Genomic DNA, 15906 nt, shown 5'->3' with positions numbered 1-15906 from the left:
TTAAAACTCTTCCCAAATATAATGTGACTCCTGTGCAATTTAATCAAAAGATGTACAATTCGATTAAAGGTAAAAAGAAACAAAAACCAATAAAGCTGCATAAACTTGCTTCAGTAAGTTTAAACTCTTAAAATAACACTCTTTTGAAGCATGTTTTTAATTTATTTTAGCATTCAATCTTTTTGGCCTGGGATTGTCCGTCTATCAGGATCCAACATCTGTACTTCGCCCAGTCAGCTGTGAAAAGTTCTCCAGAACCGTCATCAGAACATACATCTGTGGTCAAAAGTCCACTTTGTTTTTGTTTTTTGTGTCTATTTTAGTTCTAAACTCTGGTTCTGTTATTCCAAAAGTTTATTTTCCATTTTATTTTCATGATTTGGCTTTATGTTGTATTTTCTTGGTGCTGTTTTGATTTGGATTTTATGTCTCACTTTTAACAACTTGATTTGATTTTAAATTCTAATGATTTATCTGTTTATTTTAAGCATTCGTTCTGTTCATCGATTTAGGTTTCGTTCCTGAGCAGTTTCACCTCTTTTTTTTCTCTCATCAATTTTGAAGGAAAGAAGTCGGTGGTGTCGGTTTTTCAAAATAAAGTAAATTTTGACTTTTCATGATCTGTAAAATAAATTCAAACTCTGCTTCAGGTTAGCATAAGGACGCAAATATAGACTATACATAATATAGGGCAACTATATCCCATCAACTTTACACTGTTTTAAGATATTTAAAAAGAAACCTCATTCTGAAGGTGGTGCGGCTTTTAATTTGCTGTGGCGGAAACCCTGAATCCTGTCAATCCCTTTTGAAACCTGGACACTAGAACGAGGCTGTGGCCTCAGCTAAATTATGCAAATTAGGGCTGGACGATATAGAAAAGAAGCATATCGATAAAATAATATTCATATTGATCGATATCCATAATTATCAACAAATTCAAAACATATATTCTAAGGGCAGCCCTGGCCATTTTATGCTGTTGCTTAATAACTTATTTTTAGATACAGACACACAAACACTGAATTCAAACTCAACCTTTTTATTCAACCAACTTTTTACAAATTGGTTGAATAAAAGTTGTATTTAGAAAAACGTTTTTAAAAAAAGAAAAAAAGAACGCATGCTCTTTGAACTCTGATGGGGGCGGATCTTGGTTCCTGGGTCTGTGTTGTGATTGGTTGGGAGGATCAAATGACTGTAATATTAACCTACATGGCTAGAATGTATAAGGAAGCTAAACTGTTATTCTACTAAAGTTTTTATTGACCCTTTTTTTCATCTGTGTACATCATCGATCAATATATTTCGTTATTGAATTATCATCCAGCCCTAATGCAAATCACCAAGGGCCAAGATAATCCAACCCGGCAGCTAATCTTCATCTCTGCTAAATCAAATTAATGGCAGATCTGCGCCGCTCAGAAAACTGAAATGTGAATTAGCTTCAAAAGATTCTCCAGCAAAGTTGTCATTTCAAGGGGTTTGCACACTTATGTGAAGAGGTTATTGTGTATTTACATTTTTTTATTTGTTTTTTCCTCTAATAATGTTTTTGCTTTCCAGTTGAATTATCCAGAATATATATTTTTTAATTATATGTGAAAATAGTTGTACAAAAAAAAAAAAAAAAAAAAAGCTGAAAAAGAAGATGAACTCAGACCTGCTGGGTTATGTACGTCATCTGGCAGACCGATGCATCGCGGTCACATCCTGGCACGGGGACCAGGGGCCGACAAATGTTGATGTAGTACTTCTTCCGGTTCAAGCTGTCGGTCAAATCCATCACCGGCCAGTTTTTAGCTGAGGTGGACCGCGACAAGCTGGAGGCAGGAGAAGAAGAAACAATTAAGAAAACAAGGACTAAAATCTATAATTAATGCTAACTTCACATTTTTTGTCGAGAAAGAGGATTACCTGGAGAGGTCATATTGTTCAAGAGTGTTGGGATCCGTCACCAGACACTCATAAGGCCTTTGGGGACAGGCGTAGGACGTGTACCAGCGGAAGTTATACGTGTAGTTATCTTCCACCTGGGTTCAAAAAGTGTGAATTAACCACACATTGAAGTTTGAAGAATAACCAATCAATAAAAAGAAAAAAAAAAAAGAGGATTTTTACTTGAAATTCTGGGCTTCCTGGTCCAGCCTCTGGGTCGCAGAGGAAGGAGATGAGGGTGGATCTGAGGGTGTGCTTTGCGTCGTTGTACTGGGAGCCGTTGCTGTAGGTCAGCTGGATCAGGCCGTCGTAGTAGGACAGATGGGAGCTCGCATGCCCGAGACTCCAAGAGCTAAAAAGCAGGAACAGATCTGAGCTTTCCTCTCAGATTTATTCCAAACGCCGAGGTTCGGAATAAAACGCAGAAATCCGGAGGCTGCGGCTCACCTGTGTTTCACTTGGCACGCTCCGGCCGTCCCTGGACACGGGGGAGCGTTGACCGGGCCGCAGACGTTGATGTAGTAGTTGTAGCCGCCGCTGGTCACATTGTAGAAGCTGCCGTTAGATTTGGTGAGAGGCGACAGGTCGAAGGAGAAACCTGTGGATGCACATGGGTTAGTTAGAGAGAAGAGCTTTTTTTTAAAAAAACTGTGGGTTAAAACAGGGATGGTTAAAGGAAACCGGGTCAAATCTCCAAGAAGAAGAAGTGAAAATTTCTAAAACACAGAATCCATGCAGCGCCATTAATTTTTGCTCTAATTTAACGTTACAAAAACTTTCACATTTTTAAATATATAAGTTCACAGCAGACATGGATGGACAAATACATGAGAGTGTGGAAATAAATACCACATTTATCCAGAGTACATTAACCTGTTAAGCCCAGAGGGGTTTAGGAGGAATTTACACCTGAAATAGCATCCCTGATATAAATCAAGTACAGCTCCACAGTTATAAACAATAAATGCAATATTTTGTGTGACACTGAGGCATTAAATAATATATATCCAGTGGAACCACTATTGCAAATGTCGCTATGTCTGATCTATAGGCAACTAAACAAAGAGGAAAAACCCAATTTTTGAGTCTCACCTAATTATTTTTCAAAATAAACATTGCAGAACAATATAAATTTATTTTTATTTAATGGGGAGTGCGCCAGGCAGACCTGTGATTTTAGCCAAATGTATTTTTCACCTCATAAAATGGAATCTGGTCAAATACATGAAAACCTGAAATTAGTTCTGACCAGGCGGACAGAAAGGTCAATTTCAGACAGTCTCCACCAGGAGGCAGCGATGAGCCAGGAGTTCAGAAAAGTTCCTGAAACCATGCAAGCGACTGTCCAGGAGGGAATACTGCAGGCTGAGTTTCCTTAAATAGGAAACTTTTTAACCTATCTGTCTCCATACTATCTCCATAGATAGAATTCTGCTCCATTATTGTTGCACATAAAAAAATGGAAATAAAAAAAATGCAAACCAGAAACTAAACTTTGAAAAACTTCTTAATCAAAAAAAGGTTTCGTGATCAACGTTGGTGTTTTCTCAGATTTTATTCCTTCAAAAAGATTTTTTTTCCTAATTTGATTTCTCCAATTTTGTTTTACAAATAAAAAAAAGAATAAATTTGGTGTCTCAGATTTTATAAACTTTTTTACAAATTAATTTCATAGCTTTTTTTTTCAAATTTCATTTTTTCATATTCAACATATTTAATTTTTTCATATTAAATTTTTCAAATTTTTGTTTTTCAGATTTTGTTTTTCCAAATTGCATTCTTTTCTAATGTGATTTGTAAAACACAATTCGAAAAGAGTGCAATTTGTAAAACAAAATCTGAAAAACAAATTTGAAAAAATAAAATGTGAAAATATAAATTCTGTAAAAAAAATAACTAAAATTCAAACAATTTTTTAAAAAATTTTTAGAATCAGAGAACACCAAAGTTACTCTCAAAAACCTTTTTTTTTAAATTAAGAAGTTTATCAAAGTTTAATTTCTGGGTTGCACGTTCTTTGCTTGCAACAATAACTGAACAAAATTCACTCCACAGAAAAGTGCCTTGAATTGATGCTACATAAATACACAAAAAAGTGAATTAAATATTTGAATTGTTGACCTCGTATGTTTTGTAATTCCTCTGCAATGGACTCTATATAGATTTCAGGTTGATTTCACTTTTCAGTTCATAAATATGCAGTTAATGAATGACGCCATGCCCTAAAATGTGCCATAAATGAGAATTAGCCTGAAACGCATGTGCTCATTTTAACCTAAATCTGGCTGAATGATAAAGCCAAGTGATTTCTATCAAACAAATGGGTATTGGTTTATAGAATCAGTTATTTAAATAATTTTTTCTCATGCTAGGGTATTTAAGAATCAAATATTGAAGACCGGTGTTGACGTCGTACCAGCCTGGGGGTCCTCCACCTTGCAGTCGTCTCCTTGTGTCTTTGACAGGACGCAGGCAGCGGCGGTGTACCACTCCAGCTCATAAACGCATTTATCAAAGGAAACGCTGCGAAGCATGGGAGGGCTCTCAAGATGTCCTGCAAAAAATAAATCAAGAGCCAGAGAGCAGAAAGAGGAAGAAAAAAAAAATGGTATTGAGTTTGATAAAAGGAGGAGCAAGAGGACAGCGGCGTTCGATCCTCATCAGTAATTATCCTGTCTTCCTGACATCATCTAGTGAGCATTTAGTGCTCTTTACCCGGTTTGCATTTAAGGGTCAGTATGGTTTGGGTCCTCGTCTTCCCGTGTCCACAAGTCTCCCCATCGGTATACATCAGCCGAATGTCGTCCCCTTGTTTAGTCAGCTGGGGAGGAGAGAGGAAGCTGCCCAGGCTGACGGTCATATTATTCTTATCTGAATCAGGGAGAAACCAGGGGATGAATAAATTAACAAGTCGTACTCTGCACACTTCAGGGTGTGAAATATTTAGGACTGATCAGAGAACTACTCGCAGCGGACATCTTACCCACAGCGCAGAAGGAAGCGTCCTCTGGGCAGTTGGCGGCTCCTCCTCTCTTCAGCACCTTGTGGCAGACGTTCAGGTAGTAGCGCATGTCCGATTTAGTTGCTCGACCGTCCACCGCCTCCCAGTTCTCGCTGTCATTCGACTCTGAAGCACGACGAGGAGACACGGAGGAATAGGGACAAACATTTAGGACAAACACAAACGATGCCGACAAGACTTCCTGAAGGTTTTCCGTTAAATTGTGGCTCCAGCTTTAAAGGCATACTATGCAACATTTTTCAGTTAATTAATGTGTTCCATACCGTTTTGGATGATTACGTAAATGAGTCATTTCAGGTTGAACAAAGGTTTTCTCGGCCGCCCTGGTGGTCTGTGGGGGAAATACCGCACTTGCAATGGCGTACAGCGAGCGAGCTATTTTTAGAAACGTAACGTCACGATGACGTCACATCAAGTGGTACGCAGTAGGGCAAACTTGCATAGTCCGCCGCTGTTTCGCTGTAAAAGAGACGTGCGTTACCCTTGGTTCAACTCGGTAAAACGACTGCTTTTTCCAAATCTAAGACCATGGTTTTTAAACATTGTTGCTATGGAACGTGCAACAGCGACTCGAGGTACGCTGATCGGCCGCATATGAAGGATGTTTTCTTCAAGACTGCCAAGGAGAAATGTGTGCGCTGGGAACACCGGGGCGGTCGGCCTACACAACAGTTCAACCCAGAAAAAGTTACCAAATTCAAGTACATATGTAGCAAGCATTTTGTCGGAGGAAAGGGCCCAACCGAAGAACATCCTGACCCAATTCCAGCGACATCAAGTCAAGTTGTATTGAAATGTTTTTTGAGTAAGCTATCCTGGTAGCAGGGTATCATGTTAGCGCCTGCTACCATGATAGCCTATATGCTATCATGGTAGCAGGCGCTTCATTATTAACATGTCGGCCACCAAAATAATCTTACCTGTTCACTACTTGATGTCGCTGGAATTGGGTCAGGATGTTCTTCGGTTGGGCCCTTTCCTCCGACAAAATGCTTGCTACATATGTAGGTGAATTTGGTAACTTTTTCCGGGTTGAACTGTTGTGTAGGCCGACCGCACCGGTGTACCCAGCGCACACCTTTCTCCTTGGCAGTCTTGAAGAAAACATCCTTCATATGCGGCCGATCAGCGTACCTCGAGTCGCTGTTGCACGTTCCATAGCAACAATGTTTAAAAACCATGGTCTTAGATTTGGAAAAAACAGTCATTTACCGAGTAAAACCAAGGGTAACGCACGTCTCTTTTACAGCGAAACAGCGGTGGACTATGCAAGCTTGTCCTACTGCGTACCACGTGATGAGGGGCTCTTGAGACGGTGACGTCACGTGCGCGGTACGCTATTGCAGGAGCCCTCGGCCCGCACCCACAGGCTCAGAAGTCTGGTGCATCGCGAGAGTCGGTCTTGCTTTACGGCGAGAACTGCTACACGCCCGCAGTGAAAGGCATGCTCGTTGGTAGCGCAGTGGTGATATTTGTGCAGTTATCATGGCGGAACCAGCGAGAAAACAGTGAAAGCCCATGTCGGAGCAGGCAAGAAAGAGGAAAAGGGCTCTGGACAGAGAGAGGAGTCGTACACAGGTGAACATCGGGCAAGCTTTTTCAGAATGGCGAGAGCTAAAAGGAAAAGAAGGCTGAAAGGCTGACGCAGACCTCACGTTTCTGCTGATGCGATTGTAAGTAACATTGGAATGGTTTCTCTCTCTCTCTCTGTGTGCATGTTCATACTTTCACTGTGTTAGTCATTGTTTGTACTGCCGTTTTTTCCACTTTTTGTTGCGTTCGCCTGTCTGCTAAGCTCAAAACAACCGCGCCTCGCTTGACGGAGAAACCAGAACAGCTGAGCATCTTTACGACAGTGCACTTTTACTTTCGCCCTCTAGGGGGAGCCTCGCTGGAAAATCAATCCCGGTTGCATAGTATACCTTTAAGTTAATTATCCGCCAAGTGTCTGATGACTCTCTCGGTACAATTAGCTCTGGACAACGAATCGAGCAACAAATAGGTAACCGTCACTTTAAGAAGCCACCCACCGGGATACTTGGAGAGGCGTGAGAGGTCGAAGTGCTTGGCGCCGTCGCTGACCCGACACAGCAGATCCTCCTTCTCCTTGACACACGCGAACGCCGTCTCCCAGTTGAAGTAATACGTGCAATCAGCCTCGCCGGCAAAAACTGGAGTCCCTCGGCCTTTGTTGGCTGCAGAACACAAAGAATATCTCTAAGATCCCTTTAGGGCACAAGCCGACTTTTATCCGTCTGCTTCTGTCTGAGCTGGAGTATCTTGGTGTCTCGTTCATGGCTGATGTCCATGTTCCAACCGTCACCTATGGTCATTAACACAGACATCATATACGTAGACGCGTCACAGGGCGCAGGTTTGCACGTCAACGTCACCGCCATATTGTATGTGGCAGAAAAAAGTTGAGTTCTGTTATTGTGAACGTGAATCAGAGAAGATGCCTCATTCCTGTACTGAATGGAAATGTATTCTGGCTGATTTCACTACTTGTATCTGCCTTCTATATATATATATATATATATATATATATATATATATATATATATATATATATATATATATATATATATATATATATATATATATATATATATATATATATATATATATGTGTGTGTATGTATATATATCTATATTTGTGTGTGTATATGGTGTGAATATAAGGATCAATTTGTTAAATCTAAACATTGTGGTCTTCATTATTTCATAAAACCGTGTCACATGTGAACCTTTAGGAACAGACATTTTGGGGAGTATTAAAGAGGTAAAATTAATAATATGAGAAAAAAAAAGTCCTAGGTCAATAAAGTAAAAAAACAAAACACAAAAGTGATAATGTTATGAGAAAAACGTCATATTATGAGACTTAAGAGGGAACATTTCCAGAATAATCACAGTTTGCAGAATTATTTCACTCCTGGAGTAATAGGGCCAGGTTAGATTATTTTAAATAATTTTATTCTTTAGGAGAATAAATTCAGGAGAATGAAGCTAAAGGGATACAAAAATAAACTTGTAATATTACAAAAACAAAAATACTACGAATACAAAGTATATTCAGAGATTAAAGTCCCTCTGATACTGTTTAAGTGACTGAGTAACTGCAGATTTGCCACATTTAAGATGGCGGACGCTCTGACGCATCGCAGCATAGGCAGAACTCGCCCAATGACGCGTCTTCGTATATAATGTCTATGGTCATGAAATACTACCCGATAGGACCCCTGAGCTGTCTACAACACTGCCTGACAGTAATGTCTAAACTAGAATTGCGTTCATGTAAAGGCCCCCACATACTCGGGTATAGTTCCCTCCGCGAAGGTACGAGTGTATTCCACATGTACTCTGCGCATACAGGTGTGTGTCAAACTATAAACTTCTCAGAGGCAAGAAGTTTTTACATCAAACTGTTGTTTATGTGACACAGAGCTTGATACACTGAGTTGCTCCAATCAGGCGGTCTGCAGGACGGCAGCATCACAGTCTCTCTCTGTTCTCACTGACAGGTGGGAGTCTGCTGGAAGAGAAACAGCTCTAGGTGCTCAGCTAGCTCATCACACATTTTACCGTCCGTTCCGCTGCTTCACCCCACTGGAAGTCTGGGAATTGTAGGAATTTGCCACAAGAAATGTTGTACGCTCCACTATGAAGGGTAAAACGTCTGCAAAGAGCAGGAAGTCCACCAAGCTAACAGAACGTCTGAGTATGTGGGAGCCTTTAGGCAGCCCACGCCTGGAATACGCGCTAATAAACCTAGTAAGTTAATTCAAAATAAAAGTTTACTTTGGCCTAATGTTAGAAACAGGGCTCTGTCCTCTGACACAGACAGATAGAAAGCTGCGGACGTGAAGGGGCAGAGTGATATTACATATTGGGAAGAATATTTAGTTCACCTTATAATCAGGTGTGCGTTATGGTCTGAAAATTACGGTACAACTCGTTTTTTATAGTATTGGAGGATTGAGCCAAGCTAAAAAAAAAAAAACTACTACTCTCTTTCTCAAGTAGAGCATCGCGTGATGCCGTCACCATCGGCTTTAGGGCCTTAAAACATGGTACAAAAAACTCAATAAAGCTGTAAAAACAGCAACAGCTCAACACATGAAGCAGGAATGGATGTAAATGTCTGTCTCACACGCCGTCTTGTTGCACTGGAAGTTGATGATGGTCATCCTCTGGAAGCCGGAGGAGCATTTATCTCCGTCAGGATAGATCAGACTGAGGTCTCCATCTGAATACCTGCAGAGCAGAGAAGAAGAGAAGACAGAGAGGTTTTTAAAACCATAGCTTAGATGAAAGCAATTAGATTCTGCAGACACCAGTGGAGGAATTTTAAAAAGGTGCAGATTTATCAAAGCTGTTGCACCTAAATGTTGTCATGCAAACCAAATCCTCTGACACTGAAAATAAGTGTTTTTAACAATCAGGGCAGTTTTATCATATTTGGGGCAACAATATCAGATTGTGACAAGCTTACAAGCCATGAATGCTTGCAAATTGAAACTGTAAACAGATATTGCTATCAGTTATAATCCATAATTTAGACGTTAATCTTTATTTTAGCTAAAAATGGGCCGCTGAGGCGGTGCAAAGCGTGAGACCAGAAAACATCAGCTGGATTCAATCAAATATGAAATATTGGGTTTCATATCGACATAAATGACTGAGATTAAACATATTTTGTACATTTAATTCAATTCACTTTAAAGGTTGTACACTGCCACACAGGGATGAATATTACCTTAAAGTCTGGTTGTGAAATCTTCCGGCCACTTTTTTCGCGCTTCCGGACTTCTTGACCTGGCAGGACGAGATGAAAGTGTCGTTGCCACATTCCGCGGTGGGGATCTTTCCGCACACGTTCAGGTAATACATGTAGCTCTCTGGGTCGTCACCGGACGGAGGCTGGAAAAAGTAGGGAGGATCTGTAGCTAAAGGCAAAAAAACACAAACAGCGTTTCAGGGGTTTGGCCTGGTGTAACCATCACTAATCTGCCCAAAAGTTACCAGCAGGACAGAGCAGAGCGTAAAACCGGTGAAGGTCGGGATCAGAAGGTGAAAAATGTTGGCACCTTTTTCAAAATCCATCAAGGTTTAAAAAAAAATGGCTACATGGTAAAAGTCTACTACTAAAAGTCAGTGCGGAAATACACAGCTTTTTTTTTAACTCAAATCAATCAAACCAAAGAAATGAAGCCTGGAAATACTGACATTTTCCAAACTTTATTAGCTTTTTCCATGCTTTCCCAGACCAGGAAAATGCTTATATGAAATTCCAGGGTTTTCAGGACCTTTTTTTAGGAACCCTGATGATTTGTTTTACGATTAACAAAAATTAGCTCTTTAGGAAAACCTGCAGAACATTTTTTAATCGCCAATCAGTGTTGTATGGATGTTGATTATTAACGTATGGCTTTTTGTGTTAAAGTGGCAGTAACCGCCTGATGGGTGCATTTCTAAAGTAAAGTTCACGTGAGATTGAAAGCGCTCCTGGTCTGGAGGAAGCAGCACTCACAGCTCAGAGTGAGCGGTGTGAGGTCGATGGAGATGTCGTGCTGTTCGCTGGTCAGCTTGCAGGTGTGACTCTCCAGGTAGTCTCTGTGGCAGGCGTATTCAGTCACCCACTCCACCTCGTACCGACAGTTTGACTCCGCTACCATCTTAGGGATGCTGCCCTGAAATGAGAACGGAGAAAAGCCAGCAATGAGATGGAGGCTGGTAAAATAAATATGAAAACCAGGTTAAACTTGAACTAGGGATGCAAGTCATCGATTAATGAGTTGATCTAAAGTTGATCTTACTGATCGACTGACGGTTATTTGATAAGCAGCCATTTTCCTAAAAACCGGAGTTTTTTTTAATCTTGTATCAAGAGGGCTTCCATAACATGAAGGGCTTTTTGTTTTTTACAATATGCTAAATTTAAAAAGAGCCACATCGTTATATTCTAATAGGTTATTGTGCCACCTGTATTAAATACTGACTGAATAAGCAACAAATTGTGGTTTTCTCACACATTATTAAAGACTGAATAGAATAAAAAAAATATATATATATATAACACTTAAAATCCTCATAAAATCCCTTACCAACATGTCACAATTTTTTACGTAATGCCCGCCGCTAATGCATCCCGCCATGCAGCACGGCAAGATGGGAGCCATTTATGTGACAGCTTAAGGAGTTTGTTGAGTGCTTATGTTTAAAAATAGGACCATACAAAGTACATTTTGCATCCTTGTCATCATTAAACTGTGAAATAATTCCGCACCGGACTCTGGACCGCTTCTCGTTGGCTACGATTGTTTTTTTTCCTCTTACAACTACTGTGGTCTGGCTCCACATTAGAACGAGGCGTAGCGCCCTCTTCTGGATGGTGGACATACTACAACACTTAAAAGGAGGTCTGTAAGCGCACGTTATCAGTTAATCAGATGAAACAAACTTTTATCTAATCAACCATCACTCCACAATTAAAGCTATAGTTGGTAATCCTGTTCAAAAATTCCTTTTTTTACACTAAGTGAAATTGTCCTTCCATCATAACAGTAGTAAATATATTATGTATTCAGAAAAAGGACTTTAAAAATTCTGACCAATCCCAGTCGTTCGGGCCGAATTACAGGGATTGGTCAGAATTTTGTTCCTGCTCTCACCCCCCCCCTCTGTCCCTCAACTTCTGGGGGTATCACCTTATCTATTGGTCGTCCCACATGTCTATCATTCTGGCGTGCTTGTTCCTTGTTAGGCAAGGCAAATTTATTTGTGTAACACATTTCAGTACAAGGACAAGGCCAATGTGCTTAAAATATAGGAAAATAAAAACAGAATAAAAACAAGTTTGAATAAAATCTAGAAAAAAATAAAAAACGTGGGAAAATAGAAACTAAAAGCAAATATTAAAAACAGTTGGACTACAAACTTGAACAAATGATGTTTCAGTAAAACAGTTTAACTAGAACAGTCAAAAGCAATCTTAAACAAATGTCTTAAATCTTGATTTAAAAGAACTCAGGCTTTCAGCACTTTTGTTAGTTTCCGCTTACAGGCTGCGCCTGCGCACTTCTAGTGTTAATGTATCTGGTTAGCTTAGCAGTTAGCTTAGCAGTTAGCTTAGCAGTTAGCTTAGCAGTTAGCTTAGCAGTTAGCTCAGCCGTTCATTGTAGCTCCGCTGCTCTCACCCTATACTTTGAACATGGCTGAAAGTGGCAAGAAGCAAACCACGTTCATGTTTATGAGAAGAAGAGAAAGGTCTCTTACTTACATTTCTGGAAAAATTGCCTATTCTGCCTTTAATTTTAAGATGATTAGTTGTTTGCATCCCTACTCTACAGCTAACGGGTTACAAGCACTAGCTGTGGGACATACTGAATGCCTGCTGGACGGACAGATGAAAGTGATGTTGACGGCCGGCCGGTGTTCTCCGCATCTCTCTGGAGGTGTCGAGTCAGCGCTTAATTCATACAGCAAACTCAAACTGGACAGAGAAGAAGACAACAGGAATTTTAATCAAAAACGTTCCTTTAAACCCACAAACTAAAATGAAGCTCAACGATCTCTAAAGCTTTCTGAGCAGTTTAACAGATGAGTCGCCCAAATAGCATCACAATATACTTAATTTTAATAACAAGCATGAAAACAGCAAAGCGAGCTTTATGTGTAAATGTTTGCATTTCTAAAAGACGTCACCTGTCACTGGACACTGCCTCCAGCGGCCGGGTAGGAGCGCCCATGCTGAAGGTGCCCTGTTTGGTGATGAGGCAGGCTGCAGAGTCCTCTGGACACGATTTAAAGTCTGTAAGAGAGCAGCAAAGTGTTGGAGGTGAGGAAGCTTCAACTACAGTTCATGAAGATATGAAAAAAATAATTAAATACCATTAATTCATTAAACTATTAGTTAACCATGGTGTTATTGTACCTGAGTTAAAACAAAGGGGAAGTTTGGGAAGAGTTTTTGGTTGAAAACATGAAATCCCAGCCCTCATTTTTCACTACATACCAATAGGTGGTGAGAACAAAAACAAGTTTATCGACAGTAAAGGTAATCTCTAAATGGGCATTTAAGACTCCCACTGGTCAATGAGAGGTATCTATATTATGAAATCTTGAATAACAGAAAATGTTATATCAAACTTCAATTACAGTAAGTTTTGTACTGTTTTTAGAAAGTTACTATTATTGTTTTTAGGAGTTTATTATCATACCACTGAACGAAGATACAGACTGTTGGGATTAATGTTTATGCTTCATTAACCGATTTACCTTGTTATGATGTAGTAATGTAAGCTTCTGATATAATCATATTACTCACATGATAGCTTAATCATGTCTGTGCAAAGAAACAGAAGATGCTCTGTTTCTTCGCTTCCTGAAGCAAGACGACTCAGCTACAAGATTATGTGCTGACTGGACGTGATTGCTCAGCTGTGTATCTTTGTTGACAACTGAGACTGTAACTATCTGTTTCCCCACCCCTCAGTACAGCCTCAGTCCTGTAACTAGGGAAACGCCCCAAACTTAATAAAATCGAGGAGAAAGCTGAGACCAGCAGAGTGGGTTGGAGAATGAAACCAAACTAATTGTCTTTGTGTCTTTCTTTCCCTGTTTGTATGACGTTCTAGGTGCTTAGACCTGACACAGACCAAACAGCAGGGGGTGCTGTTGTCATATTTAGAAGGCCTGACTCTCTGGACAGGCAAAAGGCTTTTCTTGCGCCCCCTGCAACATCTGCGCTCACGACTTCTGATTTTCTGACTGAGAAACAGTCTTAAAGACGCCTCGTATCTATAAATCTAATCAGCCATCCAGTGTATCCCCCCCGGTCAGGGACTCACTGAGGCTTCGGCAGATGTTGATGTAAAAGTCCAGGCTGTCGTCACCGTCGTCCACCAGATACCCATCGCTCACTTTGATCAGAGGGTTCAAGTCGTGCTTCTTGCCGTCAGAGTCAAACACGAAGCAGGGCACCTGGACACAGCAGGAGGACATGTTTCATGCTACATTTAAAGTATAATGGAAAAAAAATAAAGGTTATTGTGGGGCACAAACGATCAGTAGTAGATGTTTTGAGCTCCTACATTTTGCTAAAGTCTAAACTGCCAATTTTTTTTTGACTTAAAGCTTTGAAAAATGTCGTGAAATTAATTTATGTTGCTTTTGTGCAGCTCAACCACCGTGACAGCATGTGACAGATCCTCCACTGCACACGGCAAACAACGCTTTATGGGATGTTAAAGGCCAAGCTTCTGTCAGCTGACTAATGGTTTCTGCAGAGGATGTGGTGGCAGTTTCGTTTAGACTCAAAAACCTACAACAGCGACCACCGGCCAGCCAGCCGGGGCTTCTGGCACGTACCTCTTTGTGTGGTTTGAATTTGTTCTTCTTGCAGGCTGCGTAGGTCTTCCACTCGAAGTAATGCACGCACTGAGACTGAGCCACAAACTCCGGCGTTCCCTGTGAGACAGAAGCACGAGTAAAACGGTTTCGTTTTAAAACAAACGGGTGGCAAATGGATGCTTAAAAAAACGCCTCATAGTTTTCGTTTATGACATCAGCTAAACCATCTGCTTCATGTTATCAAGAAAAACATGGAAGGGTTTCTTTTTAAATAAGCTTATTCCATAGTTCTGATTGCCTGGTATGTGTAAATATCTATGAATACAGGAAATAAAACTCGGTCACCTACAGCTGAGGAGGCTGGAGCTTATTTTGCCACCAGGCACGATGGCAATGACAGAAAATATCTAGCAAAGGCTGCCAACCTGGATCACCAGTTTTCCATAACTACCATTAGACGTTCTCTACATGCCCACTGGTTGGCTGGATTGTTTTTTTTTTTTTATCCTACCGTCACAAACATAAACATGTGGCGTGTGATAAAATGCATATTAAGCACTAGAACAATGTGCTTTAATTAAATGAAAGTAGAACTGAGTTCTGCAGCAGCGCAGACTCCAGGCGAGTGGGTCTGGTGTGAAACGATGAATGAATAATGTGGAAAATCACCTCCTGCCCACTGCTGGGTACTGTGGAGGCGCTGTGTATTTAGATTGATCAGATTCACGATTAGAGTAAAGAAAAGGTTATGGTTAGCTATGGTTTGTGTTTTCTAGGGCAAAACTCATTATCTGTGTGCATATACAACATATTTTCCTCGTGTTTCTGGGTTGCCGTTTTGTTGTTGGGGTGATTTTATTCTGAAATTCGCTGGACCTTTATCCTGTCTAGCGCCCGGCGTTTCCTGTTTGGCTGGTGAAATTCAGCAGCTTGATCTGGGGATCGCTGCAGCGTCCGGTCAAACCTCCTTCTTGCTGAATTATTCGCAGCGCCTTAAGACGCTGATGTGAGTACACACCCTGACTTTTAATGATTTGGGCTCCTAGTGCTGCAGGGACAGCGACGCCATATTGGCTTCCACACAGCCTTAAAGTTTATGCTTTGTACACGTTGGAAAATTTCTAACTACGCGGACAGTCCCGCGTAGAAAAACATGGCGAATGAGACTTAAATGCTGGAAACAACTTTGTAGAATACGCTTTGTTTTGGAGAGCAACGCTACCCTCTAGACCAGGGGTGTCAAACTCATTTCTATATAGGGCCACTTTGGCGTCATGAAGTCATTAAAAGGGCCGGTTGCACGTGTATAGACGATACTTTTCATTTCATAATTTCATTCCAGTTCACATAGAAGTATAAAAAATGCACAGTAACATAAAAGTAGCAACCTTAGGCCCAGTTTATACAGTTTATCTGCAAAAAAAAGTTGATATTGGGGTGAGTTACGCTTACAGGAGGCACAGATTTAGCCACTTTATACACTTTAAAAGGATATATGCCTCTACTTTATGATATGATGCCTTTTTTTTTTTTTTTTGGGTCTTGAGGGCCGGATTATTTACCTTGACGGGCCGGATTTGGCCCGCGGGCCT

The 15906-nt window shown here is 40.6% G+C and overlaps 1 protein-coding gene across 1 annotated transcript in view; it reads right to left on the bottom strand.

The window, feature by feature from the left end:
* igf2r (insulin-like growth factor 2 receptor) overlaps positions 1-15906 on the bottom strand; it is a 73676-nt gene that overhangs the window by 39324 nt on the left and 18446 nt on the right. The window contains exons 4-18 of the mRNA XM_036147188.1: positions 14333-14431; positions 13813-13945; positions 12668-12773; positions 12347-12455; positions 10494-10653; positions 9720-9909; positions 9114-9217; positions 6991-7155; positions 4922-5065; positions 4654-4809; positions 4355-4492; positions 2386-2536; positions 2122-2290; positions 1918-2033; positions 1664-1823 (exon numbers count right to left, since the gene is read on the bottom strand). Coding sequence (XP_036003081.1) covers positions 1664-1823; positions 1918-2033; positions 2122-2290; positions 2386-2536; positions 4355-4492; positions 4654-4809; positions 4922-5065; positions 6991-7155; positions 9114-9217; positions 9720-9909; positions 10494-10653; positions 12347-12455; positions 12668-12773; positions 13813-13945; positions 14333-14431 — 2100 coding nt within the window. The remainder of the gene's footprint in view (positions 1-1663; positions 1824-1917; positions 2034-2121; positions 2291-2385; positions 2537-4354; positions 4493-4653; positions 4810-4921; positions 5066-6990; positions 7156-9113; positions 9218-9719; positions 9910-10493; positions 10654-12346; positions 12456-12667; positions 12774-13812; positions 13946-14332; positions 14432-15906) is intronic.

Source organism: Fundulus heteroclitus, chromosome 15, assembly GCF_011125445.2.
Source record: "Fundulus heteroclitus isolate FHET01 chromosome 15, MU-UCD_Fhet_4.1, whole genome shotgun sequence".
In the NCBI taxonomy this organism is placed as follows: Eukaryota; Metazoa; Chordata; class Actinopteri; order Cyprinodontiformes; family Fundulidae; genus Fundulus; species Fundulus heteroclitus.
The sequence above is the reverse complement of the archived record's forward strand: the minus strand, read 5'-3'. Positions and strand labels throughout refer to the sequence as shown.